At 49.6% G+C, this 26783-nt stretch overlaps 1 protein-coding gene across 3 annotated transcripts; it reads right to left on the minus strand.

Moving 5' to 3' along the window:
• GTF2IRD1 (GTF2I repeat domain containing 1) lies at positions 1-26783 on the minus strand. 3 transcript variants are annotated; one of them, XM_031556416.1, is made up of 21 exons: positions 26635-26783; positions 24718-24859; positions 21410-21556; positions 18168-18351; positions 16705-17015; positions 16242-16331; positions 15252-15335; positions 14394-14577; positions 13439-13464; positions 11223-11343; positions 9519-9556; positions 9265-9345; positions 7955-8044; positions 7646-7705; positions 7253-7318; positions 5979-6162; positions 5198-5256; positions 4976-5035; positions 4197-4280; positions 2942-3125; positions 1-2480 (listed from the first exon to the last, which is right to left on the minus strand). In XM_031556416.1, the coding sequence occupies exons 1-21, from the start codon at positions 26755-26757 to the stop codon at positions 2375-2377; spliced, it is 2424 nt and encodes an 807-aa protein (XP_031412276.1). In that variant the 5' UTR covers positions 26758-26783; the 3' UTR covers positions 1-2374. The 3 variants fall into 3 exon arrangements, with proteins under 3 accessions (XP_031412276.1, XP_031412278.1, XP_031412277.1); XM_031556418.1 differs by lacking the exon at positions 21410-21556; XM_031556417.1 differs by lacking the exon at positions 4976-5035.

Below are 26783 nucleotides of genomic sequence, written 5' to 3' on the forward strand. Positions count from 1 at the left end.
TCCAAAGGCTGAAATGAAGCCTGTTTTGTATCTCTGTGCCTCGGGAAAGAAGAAAAGAAAGGATAAGTGCAGTGTTTATAGCACTGGAGCTTCACCCCATCACTTCCACTTCTGTTCTAATGCTGAAAGATTGCTCTGCTTTCAAAAAGTGTTTGTGAATTGGATACCAGTGGTGGGGAGGAAAGGAAACTGGAATAGAGAACAACCCATGGTGCCCATGGGACACAACCCCAGGGGGAGCCCAGCTGGGTTTTGGCTGCTTTGCACTGCAGCCCCCATCCTCACAGTGATGCTCACTACAAGGAGAGCAGGCACCTGGGTCAGCAGCACCTCCGACAGCTGAACCTCCCAAAGCTGCTGGAAAGCTGTGCTGCAGGGCAGTGCTCACCTCCTTGGGACAACGGGAAGCACCCAAAAAATGGCCCGTTCCCATGAACACCTCATCTGCTGAGCACAGAGCTCTTTGCACACACACAGCAGCCAGTGTGATCCCTGCAGCTCATATGCAGAGAGAGCACCTCGCAGAGAAACAGAGATAACGTGCAGGGAAAGAGCACCAGACTTACATCCATTCATCTGCTGCACTCAGAGAATGGGATCCCCACAGACAACAAGAAACCCTGCAGCCCTGTGGGTATTTCCATGCAGGAGTTGCACCATATAGCAAACAAAATATCACAACGCAGCTTGAAGGCAAACCCCATCTCACCCAAGTGATTCAAGGGAAAAAAAAGTTTCTCTAAAGTTTCCTTTCTCCCTTAAAACATGTATTTCTCACCTAACTTTTGGCAAGACTCAAAAACACAACCTCCCTTATAATTCATAAAGCCATCTCCTGGGCTTTCCAGCTTTTCAAAGCCTTTGCAATGCCATTCTGTTTGAGAGTAACCATTGCTTTCATTTTAATGCTCCTCTGTGAAATAAAACAGATTGCCATTGATTTTGCTGTAATGCCAAGCAGGCACTTCTGCTGGTCTCAGTGCTACGTGGCAGGGCACCACTACAAGAGATGGAGGTGAAAGGAACATGACAGCCTCTCTTACATTTGAATTTCGTCTAATCTGTGGCTATTCATTTTGTTAAGGCAGATGAAAAGCAATCAATTTTAATGCATGGAGATATACAACTGCGTTACCACCCTCCACTGCGGCATACGGTGATGGAGAAACAGGAGAGAGGTTAATTGCTGTCAGTGGGGCTTTTAGGGGGCAGAGACATTGTGAACTCCTCCTGAGCCCCCTCAGGTAAGACAACACACAGATAAAACATCTTGGATTTTGTGCTAGCGTGGGCAAACCCATGGAGCACACATTCAGCTAGGAAAGGAGGAAGAAAAATATTGGGCATTGAAAATAAAATCCAATTTTTCTACATCTCTATCTATCATACTGCGTTTCCAAGCCAGCTGGCAGGCTGAAATATTTGCCTTCTGATATGCTCCTTTGTTAATGGTGTGATTTGTGTCAGATCAGTGTCTCTTAACGTAATTATCCAGATTATAGCAGGAGAGCAGGAAGACAAGATGAGGATGGAGCAGTGGTGCGTCCTCAGCTCATTCCCATCCACGTGATTCCACAGAAAGCCAAATTCTGTCCCATTTAAGATCTGGCTGATGCGAGGTGTGACCTCCGTGCTGTGCACCAAAAGATGGGAATCCTAACCCAAAACCCATGGGGTCGTGGGGCACCTCCCCATGGAGATGGCTGGGCAGGGAATGGGGACCATGCACTGCATGTCAGACAGACTGCTGTTGTCAGAGCCATCTCTGGAGTCTAACACCTTCCTGCAGTTCCAATGAGGCCGTATAAATGTTTTCCCCTCTGTCAGATTTCTCTTGCCTAAATTGTGCCATCTCCATGGAGGCTGGCCAAGAAAATGGAAAGCCATCAATAAAAGACGACAACGCTTTTTGCACCCATCTGTGTTCTTCCTTTGGCTGTAATTACAGACACTGGAAACAAAGGCGGATTGCTGGACGCATTTCCAGCAGCAGCTCTCTTTTTCAGGGAGCAATGGAGCAGCCACGGTGGGACACAGGAGAGGTGCAAGCCCACAGGTGAGCACGCAGCACTCCCTAACTGCTGAACTTGCCATCTGATTGCTACACATATTTATTTTTAAGACCATGCGTTTTGTTAAGTGCAGAAAGCAGATTCCTGCCCTAGATCAGCTCTTTAAAAATGCTGTCATTTCAAGGAAATAGCAGCTGTGCACGTGGGTGAAGCTGAGCCCAGCTATTTCGGTCAGGGGAACGTTATCAAATGCATCAAACAAAACATAAACATACACAAAAAAAAAAACACAACAAAAAAGGGAACACAGGCAAGCAAGATCATAAGCAACCTTCCTCCAGCTGATAAAATTAGTGTGCCATTCACATTTTGCAACTCTCTGACCAGTAACAAACAGCAAGGCAAAGCACTGCGTAGGCAAAAAGGCACCGTCTCTTACCGGGCTTAGGGATGAGTCCTTGGAAAGGCCTGTAAAGCAAAGAAGGCAAAATGAAGATTTCACAGCCAACAACTTGAGTATGCACCTGGGAAAACACTCAGCAAGTAATGGATGTGTAGGATTGTTTTTCCCCCAAGCTCCTCAAGCTTCTCCCACCTCAGGTCTCCAAGAGAAGCAGCACGGATGTCTCCGCAGATGCACCCAGCACTGTTTCATCCCACTGAGCTGTTCTGGGGGCTGCAGCCCTGCCAGCACCACCCTGAGCACCTCCTCACCTCCTCCTTGGGCAGCGGATGGGAGGAGAGAGCCAAAGGATGCCACGCTTTATAGCCCACTCCAAACCATTGGCTGCCAACTGAATTGCTGTCTCTGGGGCTGGAGATCTGTGTGGTATTTACCAAAGCGGTGCATTTAGGTAGAGGCATGGCAACCCCATGTCAGCCCCTTCCCCTTTCCCCTGTGGGGTGGCAGGCAGCCCTCGGGGCCGTACCTCGTCACCGTGAACTTGATTTTATCAGCTACAGCCAATATCCTCTCCAGGTTCTGTGAGCCAAAGGTGCATGGCTTGCGGAAGGGGATGCCAGGGGGCAGTCCTTCAATGATCACCGAGCCCGGATTGCTCTTGATCCTCTTGTATGGCACTTGTACGGGGTATTTAATCCCCAAGGCTTCACCTGGAAGAGAAGCAAGAGGTAAGCATGTGGGATGGCAGCGATGTAATTTTGACAGTGGTTCTGGCTCCATCCCAGTCCTCCAAAACCCCACTGTAGAGCCAAGTGAGCTGGGTCAAGGAACAGCAATTCAGCTTTAACCACGGGGGTAATGGGTCCTGAGGCAGAGCTGCTGGGAAGGATGGGGAACCCACAGCTGTTTGCCTGGGGACATTAGGGTGGTTATCACATCCACGCTCCGTCTCTCACATCTACAGGATTGAAGGGGAATGGCTTTAAGTTAAAAGAGAGGAAATTTAGGTCAGTTGTTAGGAAGAAAATTCTTTATTCTAAGGGTGGTAAAGCATTGGCACTGCTGCTCAGAAAAGTTGTGGGTGCCTCACTTCCTGGAGGCATTCAAAGCCAGGTTGGATGGAGCCCTGGACACCCTGATCTGGTGGGTGACAACCAACCTGTGGCATGGAGTTGGAACTAGATGATCTTTATGGCCCCTTCCAACCCAAAGCATACTATGATTCTATGATTTCCTTGCAATAATTGTACTGGTTTGTTGAGTGATCACCTAGGAACCTGGACAAGCCTCAACCCCATCTAGAAAATGAGATAATGACATTTCTCTGTCTTGCTTGATAACAGCAGTTGTCCCTTACATCCCCCTGGCAGATGGGAAGAGCAGTACCACAGCATTGCTGTGGATCCCTTTACTCTCTTCCCAACATTCCCTACCTCCTATCCACCATAGAATCATTAAGGTTGCAAAAGACCAGTAAGATCATGTAGTCCAACTGCCAACCCTCCACTGACCACATCCCTCAGTGCCACATCTCCACGGCTCCTGAACACCGCCAGGGAAGTCTGGGCAGTTTATGCCAATGCCTCACCATTTTCTGAGAAGCAATTACTCCTAATATCCAACCCTGGTGCACCCAGCACAACAACAGCAGCTCCGGATGGGGAGGGGAAGCTGAATGAAAGCACCTGGGAAGGAGGTGTTGGGAGAGAGGGAGGGGTAAAGGCAAAAAATCAGGGATGAGCCAGAGGGGAATGAAAGCAGCTCCCACCCCGATTTCTCACCGTATTTCTTATTGAACAGGTCCTGGACTTGCTCCCGCAGTGTGTTAGCAATGTCTATTCTGGAAAGCCTGGCATCATAATTTTCTGTAAAATAAAGAAACAATTATGGACTTCTGCTGTTAAATTAAAAGGCACTCTGTGACTTTTAAGTAATACGATTTTCTAATTATAGGAAAGTCCTTATCTTGCAATTAGCTAATCTCTGGAGTAGGTCATTCAAAGTCCTTAAAAATAATCTAAACAGAAATATGTTTTTCTTTTTTCCCCCCGCCTGTTTGCTAAGAATAAAAGCTGCATGAAATCAAAGATTCAGTGGTGATAATCACCAGCGTTAAAATAAAACGCACTCGAAAGCCTGACGGGCCAAAACCCTTTCAAGGCCTCCATCCCTGGTTGAGGAGTGGGGCAGAGCTCACCCATCCCACACCACGGGATCCCCATTGCTGCCCCTTTCCCAGCACAGAGCTGCCCCAACAGACCCTCCCCACTGGAGAGATGCACTGCGGATGGGAGCGGTGTTTATATATTACAGAAGAAATCAAAAAATAGCCAAAGTCCAAATCTTAGAAGACTTCGTTATGTGTCTCACAAGGCCAGATGGTGAGATAAGCAAAGCTGTTTAATTAGGGCTCCATTCAGAGCCTCTTGTGTGGAGCCATGGCTGTGCACCCGCCCTCCATCTTCCCTTCGACTCTCTCCCCATCTCCTCCTCTCCCACTCTCCAAGCCCTGAAATCTCACAGCTCCTCCATTTCCACAGCTGTTCCCTTCAGAGCCCACCTTGGAAGCCCTGTCTCTTCACGGCATCATCCAGCAGTGCATCACCACAGTCGCTGGCAGCTGGGCAGGGGACAGAGAGCCATTAGCATCAGCAGTACCAAAGGGCCACGGCACCACCATGGCTGCCTTTGCACGGGGCAAAAGCAAGGTGGCACAGGACGTGCTGCAGGGACGTGCTCTCCCTCCCCTCCTACCCCATCACTAACAGGTCTCAAGCCCTACCTTTAGCTCCCGGGCTGTCCAAAGCCATCTCCTTAATGCCCTCCGCCAGCAGCTCCGGTCTGAATAACAGCAAGAAGCAGACACAGCGTGATCAGATCCCCATCCAGCAAAGCCATCAACGTTTTACTGCCCCATCTATCACTGAGGATAACGCTCCTACAGCAGCAAACCCACTAAACATATCTGGCTAATGCAATTTCAAAGCTCCTGCAATACAGCAGGGGAACTTCAGAAATAATTTTCATGCTGACAGCCTCTTTAGTGAGCCAATGTAACACTCCATGGGATAAGATTAAGCTTGTGACAGCTGAGTAGCTTAAATCAGCGCCTCCAAACTTGCATGAGATGCGGTCCCAACATTTCTTGGGGACAGGAAAAGCCTGCCTAACTGCTTTCAATGTACAGAAAGTCATCGTTGTTTGGATAAAAAACCTTTAGAAATACCTAAAGATATTTTTCGTCCATCTCTGCTGGATTCTTTCCCCCACCTTCCAGGACAGCCCCTGTTCCTCATCACAAGGACAGCATCCGTCCTGGTGCCTGTGGCATGCACAGATATGCATGGGCCTTGGATGAGCCACTGCACATAGGAAAGCCTTCTCCTTGCCCCACATCTGGCCTCCTGAAGTTTCAAGGTTTTGGCTGCTCCTAATTAAGCAAATTCACTGTAGGCGACCAAGTGATGGATACTGCCCAGGACACTGCATGGCTGCTGCATCCCTAGCAGCAAGAGTTCCAACCTGCAGCATCTTCCCATGGGATGGCCACTCCTCCTGCTCACCTTTTAATGACAAACTGGATGTTGTTGCTTGCTTGGAGGATCTTCTTCAGCTTTGCAATCCCAAAGCAGTTGGGACGCCGCAGCAGGATGCCCTCTGGCAAACCTACCACAAACAGGTCCTCAGGGTACATCAGGAACTTGGAGTAGGGAACTTTGACCGGCTCTGATATTCCTATGGCTTTCGCTGCACGAGAAACAGATCTCATTTGTTTGACATTGGATCAATGCAGCAGAGATATGGTACATCAGCACAAGTTGAAGAGGTCTTCAGAGAGTTTCTGGTTACCCTGTGCCCAGTAGAGATGCCCAGTGATGTGATAAAACCAGGTGGCAAACAAGCGTTTGCACTGGGGACTCCATTCCCAGGCCTCATTGCCATCCCTCGGGCAGACATGGAGATGGGGGACGTGGCTCCCAGTCCATCACTGTGCAAAGCCCACTGCTCTGCTGGCAGCTTGATCTGCAGCTCTCCCCTGCCCCTCCCCAAGAGCATCGTGGTCCTTCTCCTTCTCTCCCTTTACACACAGCCCAGGATGGCTCTCACAGCTCTGTACTTTGGAGCTGGACGCACAGAGCTCAGTTTTCTCTCCTGTTTTCCCTCCTGTCCCCAGCAGTAGCAAAAACTTTTTGCCGTTCACCAAATGCACATGTGACCTTGCTGAATTTTTCCCAAGTTAAGTAACCTGAATAAAAAGTAGCGGGAGGTAAAAGATATGTTTTCTCTGCACCTCCCAATACCCTGCTAAACTTAATTAAGCTAGGACACATCCTTAGGCACCGAAAGCAGGTAATAACCTGATTTTTGTTTATTATCCAACAGACCTTTCTGCCTTTCTTTGTAAGGAAGGAGAAGGTGGAGGCATGGGATACATGACCCCAGGGCAAAGCACGCCATGTCCCTGCATCCCACCAGCCCTACTGGCCACCACACAGCCCAGTCAGATGGGAAATCCTCCTGGATGTATTTCAAACCAGTGCTGGGTGGACCCATCAGCCCCCACTTCAGAGGGAGGAAGGCTGAAGGTCACCACAGCAATTCCTAGGCTGTGCCAGCACAAAGGCACTGAGAAAGCCAAGGGGAAGAGCTGCAATAACGAGGCCCAGGGAGACTTCAAACGTGCTCACAAGCCTGGCAGACAGTAAATGAACAAATTAGATTGCACCTTTACTCAGCAACTGGTTTGGAAAGAGTAGGTGGCATTTCTTAGCAATGAGGATCTCCTCACGGCCGAAGCCAACACTTGGCATTACGAACGTCTTAATGACCAACTTACCGTATCTCGTGTTGAACAAAATTTCTACTTGTTTCCTCAAATGACTCAAAACGTCCCCTATACCATCTGCAAAAAAATTAAAAAAAAACAAAAAAGGGATGCTCTGAGAAATCAGCTGCCTCCAGCATAGCACCGATCTCCCCAAGGAGGCAAAAAATAGAAGTGAATCTGGGCAAAAGATGCTACCAATGCAAGATGGAAGGAGAGAGATCTCTACTCATGAGTGGACTGGCACCAGTCAGAGTCCCCACACCAGCCAGCAGTGCTCAGTCCCCAAAATACAGAGGTACATCTCTGCATGGAGGCTGAGTTCTTCACAGATAATGCAGGCAGCCCACCAAACACAACTGTGTCCATCAAACCTCCCAAAGCCTTGGTTCACCAGAACCTCACCTGATCCCTCCATCTGTTTCTCTTCATGCCGTTGCTCCTCACCAGGCCCCTTCTCTGTCCCTGCCAAGGAAAAAGAAGGGTTAGCAGTGGCCAGCAGCAGCAAAATCAGACCACGTATCAGTAGGAACCCTTTGGGTCACCAAAGGCACAGGTTGGGTCTGGCAGTGCCATGCTTTCCCCCAGGAGCTCGGTTCATGCCATGGCAGCACCTAATGAGCTCCAATCTGGACTCTGTGAGAAGGGCCTGACTCCATCCTCGGCTCATCACCCTTTGGATGACCAGTCTCCTGGATACGTAATTTCCATTACCTGCTACTGCATCTAGGATGTAGCTCGACTCCTCCGAGGCCATGTGCGTGGTCCCCGGGTCATGCAGCTCATCTGAACTGGGCGATCGATCTGTGGACAACACAGCATGGGCAGCTTTTGTCTCAAGGAGACCCTCAAAAGAGGTTTCAGAGGCAGTTGGCCCAACAGCAAGGGCTGAACAAAGAGCATCCTCAGCCTGGGTGGGAGCCCCATGTGCCACGGCCTCCCAGAAATGCACCCCATCTCTCTCAGACCGAAGGGAAAAAGTTTCATCTTAACCTCTACAGAAGGTGAAAAGCAAAAACAGCCCTAAATTATTTAATTGGCTTAACTCCATTTGGACACCCAGTTCTGGCTTAAAAAGTTAATGCTGCTTGACTTAACTCCTCCACCTTGAGAAGAGCATTCCACTAATGCTGCCTTCCTCCATGAAATGACACCTCCTGAAGTTTCCCTTATGTATATATGTATGCCCTCTCAATTTAAGCCTGCATCCCCAAATACCAGACTGCCCAACGCCCTCGAAGAGCTATCCTAATTTAGTTTTAAATAAACCTTTAGCTAGTTTAAATACTTCAATCGGGTCACTTTTTAATCATCTTCTCGCAGGATAAATAATCCAAATTTCATCAATTTCTTCTTGCACCTGAGCACTTTCCTATAAATCATCTTCATTGCCCTAAGCTGTACTCCCTTTGATTGAACTATATCTTCAAATAAGGTAATAAAAAGTGGACTCTGAACTTCAAGTGTGATCTACCCAGTGCTGGAGAAGTGATAACACCTCCTCCTCCCACACGCTGCCAGCTTGCCATGCATTAACTTTCTTCTCTTCCACGAGCTGCCAAGTTGAAAATTAAAATGTTTGATCTACCGCCATACTTTGCTCCTTTCCTTCCTTTATGGTAACCATATGTTAAATCCATTCCATGATAATCCTGGAGAGACTCCCAGAATGCCCCTGTATTAATGGGATTGGTGCATTTGGGTGCAATTGAGATTGCAGCGATTTGGGTGCCACGAGACACGTGCGGATACAGTTGGACAAGTTGGACAGGGCATCACTGCTGCCCCCAGCATCACTTGCACTCAGGCTCCCGGAGAGTCATGTTGCTGCCCTAATTCTGCTGAGATGATTAATTGATGGTTGTAAAGCACACTGACAATGCAAAGTGCTACCTATCCACTCATTAAACCCTAAGGACAGCCCTACCATTTGGTGTGATACCCAGGTCTGCTAACTGCTCTAGGCACGGCTGCTTCTCCAAACAAAACCTGGAGAAAGAAGCAGCAGGGAGCTCGGTGCCCACCTGGAACAGTGATCTGAATGATGTCCAGCTCATCCGGCTCGATTTTGATCTGTCTGATCCCACCCAGCTCTCCTGAGGTACCTATAGGAGAAAGACAAGCAAAGATAATCTCCAACGTGAGCCAGAGACATTGTGTCTGCACATATTGGTGGACAACTGCATCAGCCATGAGCCAGAGGTCACTGAGCACCTCTTATTTCCTGGGATGGCACAAAATGCCCCCCAGCACTAAGAGAAAATGAATGATTCCTCACCTGGTTCACAGCTTTCAGGAACGCCACATTTCTCTGACCTGGAAGGGAAAGGCAGATGAGAGGTGCTAATGGAGCAATCAAAGGGAAAGCTTTAAACCCACGCACGTGCATTGGACCCATCCCAGGGGCTTTAACAGCCTCAGACCTTGCAGACTCCATCACACTGCAGCACAGAGCAGTGCATAAAGCCTCATTACAATGTGGTTACTCACGGACGAAAAGCAAATAGAGAGAAAGCAAAAAGTCAATTGATTTGGTAAATATTTATTCTGCCCAAAGCTTTTCTCCCCTGGATACTGGGCACTATCCCAAACTTGTGTCTACAGTTAACTTCACATGCTTAGAAATTTATGTAAGGTGTTCAGCATCCAAATTAGATTACTTTTCATTCTCGGGATGGATATTCTCTCCGTCTTTCTTAAACAAGAACAACTGCTTTGGCAGTAAAGTACAGAAGGAACGGCACGGAGAGCCACAGTGCTGGTGCTCTGAGGGAAGGACAGCCCTTCTGATGCAGCTTCACGTCTGTGCTGACCCGGACTCTGACCTGGGTGGACCACAGGTATGGAAACGCTGTGCTCCTACTGGGAACAGAGCTTTCCTCATTGGCAGGAAGAACAAAGCAGGATTTGATTATTTGTCAAGTACACATATGGTTTTCCTGCAGGCGTGCGTCATCGAGGCACTGGGAGGGTTAATTTCTACCTGCAGGAGGGCAAAGCAAGTTTTGCACCACCACCACCACAGCAAGGCACAATTCCCTTTGCAAGCAAGAGAATGAGAAAAGCAGGGTATGTGGCCTCACTCAGCTTGCACCCACACAACACAAACAGGGACACACAGCCATAGATCTGACAGATTCTGAAGGGACCTCAGGGTGATCTGCTGCTTGTGCCAAGTTTAGGCCAGTAGGTCAGCCCAGCCCAGCAGGTCAGCCCAGCCCAGCATCACGGTGGGAAGCACTACCCAAACCTGGCTGCATAGAAACTGCCCCTACAACACCTACTCTTCTCCCATAATGTCTTCTGCAGTGGTTTGTCTGCCCCATGCAACCCCTGCCTGGCCTCAGCTGCTGAGATGGAGCAGGAGCAGCATCGGCAAGGGTGGGACAAGGATGCTACTGCAGAAATGTGCCACTCATTTTCCACCTCTTGCTTTGCTCAGCACCCCTCTGTCTCTCTGCCTGCTTGCTTTCAGTCACACCGATTTAACTGCACGGTGAGATCTCCTGGGGCAAAAATTAAGAAGTGTCCTAATTGCAAATGTTAACAAATGAACAGAAAAATGAAGAAGTCTCAGGCCAGACTTCAGCCCTGCAATGTGCTTGGGGGAGATCTGCAGCACCAGTTTCCCCTGCTCACCCCCAAGGATGGTGTGTTTGATGAGGGTGGTAAAGCACTGCACAGGCTGTGCAGAGAGGTGGGAGATGCTCCACCCCTGCAGACACCCAAGGTCAGGCTGGATGGGGCTGTGAGCACTGATGGAGCTGTGGGCATCCCTGCCCATTGCAGGGGGTCAGACCAGATGGCCTTTAAGAGTCCCTTCCACCTCAAACCACTCTGCTCTCCTTGCTAAATGCTTCCAATCCCAAAGCTGTGCGGGGCAGGAGACGGCTCACATCACTCCTGTGGGTAACACAGCACCAATTTCACCCCAAATCAACAATTCCAAGCTTTGTTCTTCTGATACCTGAGTGCCACTTACCTGCTGGCAGCCTGTGACGTCCCCGCCAGGTCCAGCACGGCCCCGCGGTGCGGCTCGGGGGAAATCTCCCCGGGGGGACTGGAGGGCTCCAGCTTGGTTGGATCTTTGGTAAATTTACTTCCTGGTGCCAAACGTGCAGAGTGGGTTTGGAATTAAAAGCAAAACCAGAATAAGCAACCAGAGAGCTAAAGTGCAACAATGCTGCATCTCCACCTCCATGTTCTTCCTCTCTAGCCCCAGAGCTAAGGTCAAGGAGAGGAATGGGTTTTTAAGAGCTGCCTGCTTGCAAAGAAGAGGGTGCTGATTTAATTGGGCTCGCAAAGGGAGAAAAGATTTGCTGCAGGGACACAAGAGGGGACAAAAGGATCCAGTCACCACCAAACACCCCCCTCTTCCCCTTCCCTGTTCCTCAGCAATATGAAAGGAGCTGAAATGAAGGCTCAGCAATGACCCTGGAGATGAAAAGGGTGATCTGATGACAAGGTAGGAAATGAGAACCAGGCAGGGAACGCGAAGGAAGAGCTGAAGAATTGGTGCTGAGGGAAGGAGGGAATGGAATTATGCGTCCAGGCTTCAAAAACCATGTAGGTGCTCTCTTAAATAGCTGTAAAGGGCCTCTGGCTGGAATCAAAGTGTCACTGCAACATCCCCACCCTCCCAAAACACATCCTGCCCCATGGGAAAAGAAAGATTTCTGGCTTTAGGCCCCAGCCTGGATGGAAGGGCAAGGCTCTGGCAACAGGACCAGCAGCAATAGAGAGCCTCAAAGATGCTGTTTATCTACCGATGGTCCTTTTAATTTGCACTTTCTATGGACTGAATCTTATTCTTGCAGCAGCGAAGCTTGCCTTCAGCTGCTACCCAGGGGAGTAGCAAAAATAGGTTTCCTAGCAGTGGTGGGTATTTTAATTAAAGGGTGAGCAAAACTGTAAGGGGAAGCTTTGGGATGCTTTATAGTCGGCGAGTTAAAATACGGCTCCGCACTGAAAAAGTGCCTTTGCAAAACTGGCACCTCCTGACTCAGCAGATGCTTTTTTTTTTTTGCACAGTCAGATGTGCTGACACGAATCACAGTAAGACAGGTTTAATGTATTTTGCTCCTGGTAGCCCTGCAGGGAGCAGGAGGGGAAGGAGGGGCCGTCACCCGCACGGATTTGCTTCCTCGTCTCCACGTTTCCATTTGCAGCTCCATGCCAAGTGACCCTGAGCTCCCAGCACAGAGCCTTCCTGCTGCAGCTCGCAGGCGTGGGCAGGCAAGAGCTGCTCCATCATCCCCTGTGTCTGAAAACGCCTCCCCCGAGGCAAACTGTGATGGATTTGCAAGGAAAATCCAAGCATCCAAGGTGCAGTTCAGAGCTCCAAACCTTAGGGGTGGGCGACAGCTTCAAAATCATTTTCTAGAGCAAGAAGATCACAAATGGGACTCCAGAACCATGGAGGTGGGACCTCCTCCACGCTATGCTGGGGCAATGCCTGGGAGCACCCTCAGGTTGTTAACTTGGCCTGTGGAGATGTCAGAGATGTTGTCTGGGAAGCTGGCTGGCAGCTGGGAAGAAAGGAAAACCCCAAACACGTCTTTACTTGTGAGCCAAGCCCAGGAGCAGGGCTGGGTGATAAATCTGGGAGTGCCTGGTGCTGCTCCTGCAGTCCCTCCTCAAATCAGGGCACTGGGATGTGGCAGCCTCCCCAACTCCTGTCTTGCTTTATTCATTGGGAAGCACTGACTGTGGCTTCTCGACCTCCAACAAGCAGGACTAAGCAAGGGGAAAAGAAAGCAGGAGAACCTCTCCCAGTGTTTTGTCACTGATCAAATAGATTTTTGCTGTTTTTCTTTTAAAAAACAGCCAGCCACTGGGCAATGCTAGCACTTCCCAGTTTAAATTAAGAGAATCATTTACCAGGGAGGAACCCAGTGCTGACAATTCTTACCCACAAAAGCAAAGGAACACCCCACGTGCCTCCTGCAGCTGTGTGCAGAGAGCCAACCCAGCCTCACACCCAACATATTCCTCCCTTCAACCTTCAGAGCACAATTTGAGGGGTGCACAGTGCCTATTCTGAGCCCAAGCAAAGCCAGCCTGGGTTTGGCACAGACCAGGTTTCTTCTCACTGAGTGTAAAAATGAGTGCTACACTTGGCTGTTTGCATTTCAACCCTGCTTCTCTGGATAATCTTTCAATTCACAGGCAATAAATCAAAAGACATGAAGAACGTACCTGTGAAAATTCTCTCATCAAACATCCTAGGAGGGAAGGAGAAGAAAAGGATTAGAAAGAGATGCTTCTAATGACTGAGTTTTAGGTTTTATTTATGAATAGGATTAAACTGAATCAAAATAGTCAACTTATTCATTCCCTCAAAAAAAAAAAAAAAAAAAAAGCTCTTAGCCTGTTGTGCAACCAAGCAATCTTACAGCATATGCTTTTTAACCAAAGCACTTTTAAATCTCCATATAAGTCATTCTCTTCATTAAATTAACTTATTAAATGAGGTTGTTCGAGGCTGGTCCCAAAAGACGACGGGACCAAAGCAGAAGCTTTCACCCCAGCAGAAAAGCAGTGCCCAGGACACAGCACCCTGCCTGCATGTGAAACATCCTCATGGTGTCTACAACAGGGGATTTCAGATGTCCACAAATGATCACCTCCAAGTACCCAGGGGTGTGCAGTAACTACAGGTGTTTCTCCTCCCAGACACCAAATGACATCTGATAGTTGTGCTCTGATGGAAGGGTCCCAATGCCAATTGAAACGCTGAGTGGGATTTCAGCAGCAATGCCTCACAGCAGGATGACAGGGGCTATGGATGGCCTTACAAAAAGGGAAAGAGAGATGGAAGCTGGGGACTAAAACCCCCTGCTTATCTCCTACACAACAGCTGTTTAAACTCTTTTCCACAAATAAGGATAAAATGAGTTTTGGGTGTAAAACAAACCCTCTGAGCATAGAAGCAACAAACAGAGCTTAAATTCCCAGTTGTGGTGATGGCTGTGTCCTCGTGGAGCTCCCAGGGCACCCGACCAGCCAAAGATGTGCTGAGAGAGCCAAACCATGAGCCAAATGTGTTGTAACTGCCCCGTTCACGTTAAACATACCAAGCTAACCCCAAGACACTTCATCCAGTGCAGTCCCTTCCTGCCAGTGGCAGCTCCTGCAGAGGATGGCCACTCACCTTTTGATGACAAAATGGATGTTGTGCCTCTCCTCCAGTATCCGCTTGAGTTTGGGGACGCCGTAGGTGCAAGGTCTTTTGAAGGGTATTTTGTCAGGGATGCCAATGATTTCCACTGCCTCGGGGTCGCACGCGATCTTCCGGTATGGGACAGGGACCATGTGGTCTAACCCCAGGGCTTCAGCTGCAAGGTGAAAGGTTTTCACTCAAACACACACTCTTCCTTTGAGGGATGATAAAAATGAAGGTGAACTCAAGGTGGTCTGAAAAGCAGAGCGTGTGTTGTCTTATCTACTGCTTCTTCCCCAGCAGGTCTCAGCCACGCAGCTCATATCTCAGTTATCACTTCATAGCCCACACATAACTCCTGTATAACTCCCAACTTATATCCCAGGTAACAGCCCACAGCCCATCCAGAGCCACATCCTAACCCTATGGAGATGTAACCCCAAAGCACCTTGCCATGGTCAGCATCATAAGCAGCACAAGCAGGAAAAAAAAGCACTTGGAACAGCAACGATTTTCCTTTTTTTCTGCCACATTAATTTAATATGGCTGCACACCATTGCTCCCCTTTGCCTGCAGTGCTGGTGGGCACTGACCTGGCCATGCCATGCTCCACACCAGGCCAATTTATGGCTGAGTTATAAATTCCTCAACAGGGGAGGCTCCAAATGGAAATATTGACATAACCTTCAACAGACACCCAGACAGGGAGCTGCTGGGCTAAATGTGTTAAGAAGGGAGCTCTAGCATATGGCTCCTGCTGCTGTGTTAGGGAACAAAAATGATTGCTATATAATGATATGCAAACCACAAGCACTGCAGATGCATAATGGGATATTAACTCCTACTCACCATATCTGCTGTTAAACAGAATTTGCACGCACTCCCTAAGGGTGTTGATATCTTCAGTTTCTTTTATAAAACTGTCCCACTTATCTATCAAAACAAAATATAAGAAATAAGGAACTTCCATATGGTTCATACACAGCAGATGCACTTTTCTCGTGCAAAGCGTTGAGAACGAGGAACGAGACTTTGTTGCTTTAAAAATAATTATTTCCCCCTTCCAAAGCAGATTCTGCCAGGTTGGCAGATAAGGTCTGGGCTTCCCCATCCTCAGCCTGGAGCACGCTCTGCTGCAGCTGTGCACGTGCACAGCAGATTCCTGAGGAATGACCCCATAAAACATTTCAGCCCTGAAATGAAAGACCCTCCTGGACAGAGCTAGCTCCACCTGAAGCAAACCTCTGAAAGCAATGGTAGTTTCACCAAGGAGCTTTTCCCATACATTCTCTTTCCCAACTTTCCCACTCCTAAAGCAGAAAGGTGAGGGTTTTGGTGCAAACATGTCAGCATTTCTAGGCTGCACATCCCTGGGGTGGGGTTAGGTGGGGATGTGGCAGTCTCCTCCTCCCACCAATCCCCTCTGGGCACCACTGGCACAGTCAGATTGGGGTGAGAGGGTTCCACTTGTTTCGAAACCGCATAAAACTTTCAGCTCGGGAAAACGACCTCACCCGAGCCGTGCCCTGCTTCCCCATCAGGACTGGGACTCCCCAGTGTCATCTGTGTGGTGGCCTAACTGGTGCCTCCAGGTGGGGAAACCTTTCCCAGAGAGGTGCAGGATCACAGAATGCCTTGAGTTGAAAGGGACCATTAAAGGTCATCTGACCCAACTCCCCTGCAATGAACAGGGTCAGCTAGATCAGGTGCTTAGAGCCCCATCCAGCCAGACCTCGAGTGTCTCGAGGGATGGGGCATCCACTACCAACTCTGGGCAACCTGTGCCAGTACTTCATTACACTTACTGTAAAAAAAAAACCTCCACGGTGGGACACCGACCTGTCTTGTCATGGACAATGGAGAAGAGGATGCGCTTGGATGAGTGCACGTTCTGGATGAGAGGACCCCCAGAGACAGCTGATTTCTGTCCTGGACACAAGGGAAGATGAGAAAGCGATGTTAAGAGCCCCAGAGGGGCTTAGGGCACCTCAGCAAGCTCCTGGGTGTCTGCTGGTGATACCAGCCCGGGGCTAGGCATCTGTGACACATCCCTCACCCCCTTCATCCACCCAACCCCCAAAAGCAAAGCACATCCATAGCACAGAGGCACCCAATGCAATGCTGGGGCAGCACTGCAGGGCCTCCTCATCTCTGTGAGGGCTGCACAGCCCCAGGGCCAATATAGTGTCCAGCTTCCAGCCCCAGCCCGCTGGCCCCATACGCCCGGCCCCGAATGTTTCCCTCTCAGCTCCATGGGGCTTTGCACCAGGCCCTCGTCTGTGAGCAAACTCGAGGCTATTACCACAGCAGTCGCTGTACTCCTGTGAGGAAGGCACCTTCAGCTCTCCCGAGGGCCTGGGCAGCAGCACCTCACTGGCCACGGTCGCCCCGTGCAGACCGGAGGACACCTCCTGCTTTAGGTCCATGGCGATCTGCGTAGGCAGCGAGACACCATATAAAAAATTGGTCACGGCTACGGCGGGGGGAGCGTCCTGGCCAGAGGGTTTGGCCATGTGGCTGTTGGCACCGGGGTCTCGGCTGCCCTTGGGCACGAGGGAGGTACAAGTCAACTCTACGCTAGGGTTCGGCTCTCTGCTGGGCTCATCCGCCGGCCTGAAGGGAAGAAAAGGAGAAAAAGAGGAGAAAACAGGTTCTGCTGGGTCTGTGGCACTGCTGGAGACCTGAGAGTCGAGCACCACGGCCTGCGTGTGCTGGGAGCTGCCACCAAAACCTTGTGCCTTGGAAGGGGAAAGCTGCTCAAGGCAAGGGTGCACAGAGCTCAAATCGATGGGGACAGTGGCTCCAGGCAGTGAGTTGGGTGCCTATGGAAGTCGATCGCATCCTCTGCCAATGTTCAGGCTGGATGTGAGCAGGAAAAATAAGCCGTATGAACAAAGATATGGAAGGGGAAAGGAGAGCCTACAAATGGGCCGTGCCCAAGAGGATGGGACCCGCTGCACTTAAATCCTTTTTGCTCAGGGTTTCAGAAATGACAGCAGATACCCAACCCTCTATAGCTTCTTTGGGAACCTGCACCATCTTCTCCTTTAAGCAGAACAGGTTAGCTTATGGCAGTGCATAATGCTTATGGCTTTGGCAAAGCCATCCAGTCCCATAGCCTGGTGTGCTTAGGAATAAAACAATTTGTGAGACTGTAACCAAGTGTCTGAGCTGTGCCTTTCTCAGCACTGCGGCCTCACGGCACTCTCACCAGGGACCTCAATCAGCCCAAGGATGCGTTTCGTACCTAGGAAGTGCACATGCTTCACATGAGACAGGCAGCCACGGCTTCACTGAACGGCTCAAATTCTGCGTGTCCTACTTTTAGCCATCTCAGCCTGATTTTCCAGAAGTGCTGAGCCTTCAAAGGAGGTATTTGTTAGTGCTCAGCATTTCTCTGAATGATCCAAGGTGCCTCAAGTCAGGCGAGCTCAGAGCATCTAAAACCAACAAGTCACTTGTGAAAACACGGCCATGGCAACCGGGGGACCTCACCCTGCTGTCCCCCATCTCCCTCATCCTCTGGCACAGAAACACATTTCAGCCTAGAAAGGAGCTTGCGACATTTACACTGAAAATCTCTTTGGAGACGAGAAAGCACTGAGTGTACTGCAGCCGAGATGCTGGCAGAGCGGCACAAACACTGCAGTTAACCTTGTGCACTGCCACATGCTCGTAACAGCAGCTCCACGCACAGCAGTGTGATCAGAGCCAACGGGCCAAGGGTTCAGCCTCCTCCAGCCCCTCCAGGATCCCTGCAGTTACCTTTTTAGCCTGAAGCGGATGCTGTGGCTGTGCTCTAAAATGGCCATCAGGGACTTCACGTCGTACTCCATGGGTTTTTTGAAGCTGATCCCCTCGGGCAAGCCGGCCACCGCCAGCAGTCCCGGCTCCTTCAGGAAGCGTTCGTAGGGCAAAGGGACCACGCTGCTCTTCCCAACTGCTTCACCTGGGGAAAGGGCACAGTTACACAGAGCGGGGACCCCCGGCCCCCCAGGCAGTGCTTGAGGAGCAAACCCAAAGCAGGACTGCAGGCACCGCCGTGCAGAGCCTGATGGAGACACTGTGAGAAGCAAGCAGTCTGTTGCTTAGCCTTGAAGGATCTTCAAGCTCTTTCTAAGCACTGAGGTCTCCTTGTGGAGGTGGCATTGTGAAATCCTCAATTAGGGTCGCTTGGTGTGAGCCCACCTCCCAGGGACCCCAGAGCCGTGCCAGCAAGGGGTGTGTGCTGACAAAGGAGATGTGTCATCCTCAGCTCGCGTGGGTTTTCATCTTATGTTTACTGAAATATTCTGCATATCTTACTGTCAGTACTTTTTCTTTACCTCTTGGGAAAAGAAAAGCACTATGATCCCCACTGCTGTGAAGCAGCCTTCGCTTACAAGGAAAGAGAAGAAAATCCCCCAAAGTTCCCTCTGTTCCATGATTTGGAGGCAGAGTGAACACAGACACTTCTGCCCACCCATTTCCCTTCAGCAGCCCCATAGTCCCACGAAGTTCAGGGCTGGCACGAGGCACCTCTATACCTTTGATAACCAAACATCCCCATACAGCCAGGAGCACACGGCTTCCCCTTCCCTGGCAGCACAGGATGACCACAGAGCATCGCTGAGATGCAGAGATCAGCTAAAAGGACTAAAGAGGCCCTGTGCCCACATCTGGGATGGCCAAGGTAGCATGAATCTCAGAGAAGATAGAAAACCAGGCTCTGCCAAAGCATTTTGGGGGAATTTGCCAATTCCCTTGAGCTGCTCTGTCCTGAGCAATTCCTTTGGACGCCAACCCAACTGGCTGCAGCCACTAAGCCCGGTGCTTGAAGCACAAAGCAAAAGAAACAGCCGTGCATGAATGTGACCTGTCTGGCAAAGCAGTGCCCAGATGCAAAATATCTGGCTGCATGGCATGGTTTCACTCCTCAGCTCCTGTCCCATGGGATCTCCATCCATGCCCCAGCACTGTGGTCAGGAGTAGAGGACACTATGGGACATTTAAATAGTGATTCTCCTTAAAATCTTCTGTTTTTTTTTCTCTCTCTCTCTCTAACAAAAAAAAAAGAAAGGCACACAAAAGATCTGACAGAAACCCTGGAAATCCTATGGCACTGTCAGCAAGTCCTTATTAAAAGTGATTTCTTCAACATGTTCTTTGAAGCAACGCATGATAACTAATGATGTGTGACTCGCACAAGCCATCAAGGTTCCTTATAGCTGGGCTGGATAATATTTTAATTAAGCCAATAACAGAAGTTTCAAACCAAACCTTTGAACCACAACACTGCAAGAAGACTTTCTGCAGGCTCAGATGGCACTGCTGCCTCGATGCGCCGGCGTTAGCAGCTTTTCACCTCCCACCATCTTTGCTATGGGAGGAGGACGATGCCCAAGCGGCCCCTTATCAACCCAGCACTCAACAACTCCCTGAACACATTTTTATGGGGAGCGTGTTCCTGTCAAAGTGACCTTCACCAAGCCTTGTGCTGCCACGCTGAGGCTCACGGTTTAGCTAAAGAGAGACAATAATCATCATTAATGCCTGTTTAATAGAAGCTGGCGGTAATCAGTCATCCTGTTGGTGCGGAGATTACCCGGCTCTGGAGGGAATATGCCATCTTTTTGACTGAGCATTCTCTAAGATTTTTGTTTCCAATCCCTGTTGATGGGAAGCAACTGAAAGGATAAGAAAATTAAAAAAAAAAACGAAGGAAAAGAGATAACTCCTAATTTCCAACAGCCCTGTCGGTATTGGAAACAAAATCCCCCTGGGGCACCTACTGCTTCTCCCTGATCAACCAGGAGAGGCTTTACTCTGGGACCAGCCTGGGGATGCAGTGCAGCACCGCAGGAGCTCTTCTGCTGGGAGATGCATCCTGCAAGTCAGGCACTGCATTAAACCCACACACGTCCTCCACACCACAAACAGCATCTCCAGCCTTATCCTAACACACAGGCCATCTAGTTCATCCAGCCCCATGCAAATGAGCCCCGATAAAACTTACATAATCTAAATACCTAATTATATAAAAGAATAATTCTTGTATTCCCCGTTGGCTTTACAGCCTGCAGCAGGAAAACACAGCCTGCAGTTCTAACCCGAGCAGCCCCAGCTCATCCGCTTGGCTTTCTGTATTCCCTTCTCCTCGTGACTTGGGATGAGCTCTCAAAGGCAGCAAGAGGATTTGATTACCCCCTTTAATGGGAATATCACATCCAAGCCCTTTAAGTGGTTTCAGAAAACCTCCACTTCCGATCCCAACTCCTCTGCCCCAGGGGAAGCAATGCTGCCTCCCCTCCACCTCCAAAGCCTGCGCTGCGTGCTTCAAACAAACAGCAGCAATGCTGTGTGCAGGTGGGAGTGGGCACTGAAACGTGGAGCTACACCACAACCAGGAGTCCTACAAGTGCTCCCCAGTGTGGACCCGGAGGGGATGTTCTGAGTGCAGAAGGAGCGCTGCCACAGCTCCAGCATCCACAGCTTGGGCCCAGAGGGAGCCCTGCAACCCACCAGGCAACGTAGCAGCAGCCATATGGTCATCTACATTTTAATTGCAGGAGCTTTATTGCTGGGGATGATGCATGTGTTGGAATGGCACCAGCTTGTCTCTCAGAGCTGAGAAAATCATCTTTCTGCTTTTAAGCAGAGCTGCCATGGAAAGGGGAGAGCGAGGTGCAGAGCCTGGGACACCTGTGAAGTGCTGTATGGGCAGCACTCGGGATGAGGGTGCATTTGAGGACCCCACTTAGCCCACAGCAGAGGCTTCAGCTGGCCAGGGAGCTGCAGGGTGCTCCCCCCAGGCACACAGTGCTACCCATTTGGGGTACAGCCCCTTTCACTGCAAAGGGACAAGGCAGTGACTGGACCTGCTCCCAGCACAGCGCTGACCCCACGCAGGAGCAGGGCCTGCTGTTCTGGGTGCCAGTGGTCCCAAAGCCACAAGGTGGGCTGGTGCTGGCAGTGCAGCGAGCCCCAGGGCCGTCCAAATCCCCAGATGGAATTGTGAAGGTTCTTACTATAAAGCACATCAAACACTTCCTCTACCATCTTCCTGAGGAGGTACACGTCTGATCCCTGGTCCGGGGAGACCCTGAGCATGCTTCGCCCGCACTCCTTTGCCTTCTTCTGTGCCTCTGCGTCCTGCTCCCTCCGCTGCTGGACTCCTGGAACAAAACAGGAGATGCTGCAGTGGGAGAAGGTTCAGTGGACAACGTTGCCAGCAACTTTGATTGTACGAAACCATGAAACAGGCCGGCCAACATCAACAGCTCATCATACAGCCTGTCCATGCAAGACCGAGACCCACAGCTGCCAGACTCCGGTGTCAGCAAAGTCCTTTAAGATGCATGGGGACAGGCAGCACTGCCATGGTGCACCCCAGCGAGCCGTGGGCATGCTCAGCTCACACGTACCCCCCTCACTCCTGTTTTACACACTCAGCTGCACTGACACCATTGTGATTAATTGGCCAGCGCGCTTCTTTTCTCTGGTTTCAATCTGCTTAGCCTTCAATCTCTCCGAAAGAGAAAATCCGCCTTTCTCAGAGGCTTTTTTACCCTTCAGCGTCACATAACTTGGTAATACCAGCTATTTCCTGCTAATTTCCCCCATTAAACCTCAAATAAAGCATATCTTCAGCAACGACTTCCTCGCGTCTCTAAATGCACAGAAAATTAAACACTACAAGTGCATTATTGCCATTCCAGCTAAACCGATTCACCAGGGATTTTCAGTGGCAAAGGACTAATTCCTTCATCATCCTCGACAGGCTCTCACCAGCCATCCAACCTGGCTGCTGCTCACAGAGGGCTCAGCCATCCTTCCTGGCACAGGGGGACAGCAGAGGCAGCCCAGCACTAAGGGCAGGTGAGCTGGCACGGTTTATACTGATATCCAGAAGGACAGACTTAGAGTAAATCATAAGAACTAAAAAAGTCCTTGCTCTGCCACTGCTGGACGGCTTCTGAGAGATTGCTGATGGTCTCATGGTTAGGGCAGGATGAAGGATTTAGTGGCACCACGCTGCCTGTCCCCCTGCAGACCTGCTCCCTGAGATGTCCCCAGGTGAGTGGAGAACATGGGGATATTCAGCATTCCTGTGCCACCCCCATGCTGTCCCTTATTGTCCTCGCACTTGTTGACTTGAGTAGTGACCATGCCTTCTACTCCAGAGCCTTTAATAATTGTTTTTAAGGTGCTGGAAGGTTTGGTGGTAAAGACAACAGCAGGAAGGAGACCCCGAGTATCCTACAAAAGTGGTGAAATTCACTCAAACTCACACCCTTCTAAGACTCTCCCTCCCATCTGAGTGCAAACTCGCCTCCAATAACATCCATCTTTATAACTGTCGAGTCCCACCGTGCGTCAGGAAAGGCTGAGCCAGAGCTCCAGATAAAGGAGAGATCCAAGTGAGGTCTGTGTGCCCGGAGGAGCAGCTCGGCAGATAAGAGTCTTCTTACATCTCCCAGTGATGTCTGGTTTAGATTATTTCAGATCCTTTCTAAGGGGGCAGCTAGCCTATAAATCAGAGGCATTTCCAGGGATGCTTTACGATGCATGCCAGTTGTAAGAGCTTTATGTAGTGGAGCTGAGCCTCGGCCATTTATAATTCAAGACAGAGTTATCACGTTTCACCCTGTCTCGACTATCAGCCGCTTTGTTACAAACCCCACAGTCAGAATCTCATGCTTTGTACCAGATGTTAGAACTCCACTTCCACAAAGGTGTAAATTAAACCAAAGGCAAGGGGAGCTTCAATTCGATGCCGATGGCAACTGACCAGAATCTATGTGAATGTATTACTAAAAGTGAGACATCCATGCAGTCATCAGCTAATGGGAGCTGCAGGGCCTCACAGCTGGCATCTCATAGAATCATAAAGGTTGGAAAAGACCTCTATGATCATCCAGCCCAACCACCAACCCATCCCCACCATACCACTGACCACATCCCTCAGCACTGCATCTCTGCGGCTCTTAAACACCTCCAGGGACGGTGACTCCACCACCACTCTGGGCAGCCTGTGCCAAAATCTGTAAGGCTCAGCTCCATTACGCTCACTGTCCTGCTGTTGTTGACAACTATATTCCTCTCCTGCCTTCTTTTCACAGTGGGAAGAACCTTTCCCAAAATGCCACCGTTCAAAAAAAAACAACCTGCCTACAAAACAAAACACATCGAGCTGGAGAATAACTGCAGACAGCTTTCCTAGCCCCAAATAGAGTGGAAGAAATGCCAGCCTCCCATCTGCAGCGCGATGGAGGAGTGGGGTCAGTAGGGCTGAGATGCTCAGGGATGCGGTGCTGCAAAGCTGAGCGCTGCAGGCGAGCCTTGTGCTTCACCCAGCACATGTGCAACGAATCAGCCAAGCAGACAGTGACCCTGGCAGCTTTACAGCACTCATGTTTTCACTACAATGAACCGCTCTTGAACAATTTCTCCAACGGATTAAGCACAAATATGGTTTTCATCAACACCAGGCCATGCGTGCACACATATGTGGGTTGCTGTCCTCACCACTGTCCCACCAGGTGTGGTGGCCCTCCTGCAGATTGGCTCAGGGCCACCTCCCCCCACCCTGGGGCTCACCAGCAGCACCAGAACCCCACCCCTACTCCTGCAGGGAGCCACGAGAAAGCTCCAGCTGTGTGGAGGGATGAAGCCATCCCAAAATGCAAGTGTGCAGGTTGGGGTGTGTTAATTGGTGGCACCTAGAACATTGTGGCTGTTGCTTGAGATACACATGGAATGGGATATCCCACGGAATGAAGATTCCCATTGGCCTCAAAAATCCAACCAGTGCTTCCAGCTCTCCAAATCTGCTCCCGTCATTCCAAAAGCCAATAAAAGCCTTGGCTCCAGGCTGATCCCCTAGGAGAACTTAATTCTGTTAATTCCCTCAGACTTCCTCCTGCTCACAGATGGCCATGCCACAAACCTCACCGACCAAAGGATGCAAAGGGGTCGGGACACACGATGCCCTCCATGGAAAAGGCTTCCATCTGCCCCACCACCCCCAGCCCCAGCCTCGTCATGCAACTTTGGGGTCATGAACTAATGGAGCACCAAGTTCCATGCCGGAGGAAATCCATTCAGGGCGTTTGGAACTGAATGATCTTTAAAGTCCTGACCAATTCAAGGCACTCTATGATTCTGCAGTTCTAAGAGTCTGTGATTCCATGAATCTGTGATTTCATTCTGCCAAGCCCAACAAACACCACACGCAGAGCCATGCCACCTATAACCTGCCCACCCTCAACCACACAACGAACGAACCCGAGCGCGTCATACAGGCAGACAAGCTCAAATCACCCAAGATACTCACGGCAGAACTTCTGGAAATCAGCCTGCAGCTCCTTCCTGGCACTGAGGAAGACTCTGCCCTTCTCAGTGCCCAGCACAAAGGTGTTCTCATCATGCACAGCAATGCAGGCCACCTCGGCGTTCAGCTTGGACAGCGCGGAGCACTGCAGAGATGTGAGTGGGTTAGAGCTCAAGCACTGCCTTGCATCAGCCACCCGTGGCCATCTCCCCATCATAAGCAATGTTTTAGATCAGAATTTCATGGGTTTTACAGCACTCCCTACACCACAAATACTTTGACAACTTTACAATGCCAAAAAGGCTCAGATATGCAAAAAGAAGCTTGTTTTATTGGTAAACATGTGACTTCTATTCCTTCCCTCCCCGAAATAACAATTTTATACTATTTCTTTAAAAGAAAACATTCCTGCATAGAACAAAGAAACAACAATTTGTGGTTTTCCACCAGCCCTAATAAAATAAGGAGCACAAGAATCTTATTTCAGCTACAGAACACTAATATGGTCAAAGTCTGGATTAGTCGAGTGATTCTTCTTGTACAGTTATGCAAAACATTAAAGAGATGGAAAAGACTTCCTCCATTAATCCATTTTATGTAATATGTCCTTCCTGCTATACATAACACATGTATACACATTTTCATTATTGTTTTTCATTGTAATTGTTACACAGTGCCTGCAGCCTGGGTCCCATTCCCATGGCCACAGCTCTGCCATGGCACCATCCAAAGCTCACAATGTAAATGGGGATTTTCCCACTTTCATCCTTCAGTGATGACAAAAATTGAGCGCAGGTGACCCAAAGCACACCAGGTGAGCTGAGGATGGAGCAGGAAAGCTGCTGCCCACGGACCAAACCCCATTGCAGCCACCGCCTTCTTCCAGCTCCCCTGCACACGATTTTCATTTGGTTGGGCTTAAAGCAAACTCTGTTTGGTCATTTTCCCTCCTGCTGAGCTTCCTCAAGAAGGGAGTATTTCATTACATCACCAAAACATGTATTTTTAAGAAGCCTCCTTTCAAGAACCCGGCAATAATTTGGAATATTTTGATCAAGAAACTCAACGTGCGGAAAAGAAATATTAAACCAACTGTGAGAAGGGAGGTTCAGAGGCAGCAGAACAACGGGCATTCATTAAGAAGCCCAACTACGACAGCACGGTTTGCTGTAGATGATGGCACAGACACACATCAAAGCCATCAGGCTGTGTCAGCTCCAGGGAACCTGCTCTTTAGTGGGGTGACAGTGGTCAAAAGAAAGGAAATTGCTATCTGGGGAAAAATGCCTTCCTGGTGGAGATGAAGATGCTTTCAAGATGAATACATCGAGCACTTGGCTTGAAAAGGGAGGGCTGTTGAGCACATTGCTTTCCATTAGATATTTGTTGCTACACATGCACCTTCTCTTCTCGATCACATTCACAGTTAAAAATCAGATTAGCTCTGGTCCATGAGAATTAATCCCAACAGTTATCTTGTTTATGTAAGCACGCCTGACTTATGCAAGGTTTCCACTGGGAATTCTACGTCAAAAGATATGAAAGTTATTTTCTTTGTTCTGCCAGATAAAAGCCATTGTTCTCCTGTTGTGTAAAAGTGCACGGTAACATCGGTAAAACATCAAGTAAAAAACCCAACCAGCCCCTACATTCAGTTGATACCGACATAAATATTAATGGGGAACACTGCAGAGCTGAGATGAGCACGGGCTGATCCAAGCAGGGCTGTCAGAATGTGATGAACTCAACATCCCTCAGCACAGCCCTTTTAATGGGAGCTCAATGAGGTGAGGGGTGGTTTTGTTGGGGGTATGGAGGCTTTCCCCACTTTGGGCTCTAATGTCAGCCCTGCTCAGGCTGCAGCAATGTCTTCAGCAGCTGGGAACGGGCACAGGGATGGAGAGGAGTGGGGACCCTTACCATGGAGTCTAAGGCAGACACTAAGCTGGTGATGATTTCATCTTTCTGGGGAAAAACCATATTCCACTGCTCAGGTCTGGAGCTGCCGAGGGTCACATCTACAGGCCTCCCTGCCAGTGCCATATTCACCTGAAAATAAGATAAAAAAA

The sequence above is a fragment of the Meleagris gallopavo genome, chromosome 21, assembly GCF_000146605.3.
Source record: "Meleagris gallopavo isolate NT-WF06-2002-E0010 breed Aviagen turkey brand Nicholas breeding stock chromosome 21, Turkey_5.1, whole genome shotgun sequence".
In the NCBI taxonomy this organism is placed as follows: Eukaryota; Metazoa; Chordata; class Aves; order Galliformes; family Phasianidae; genus Meleagris; species Meleagris gallopavo.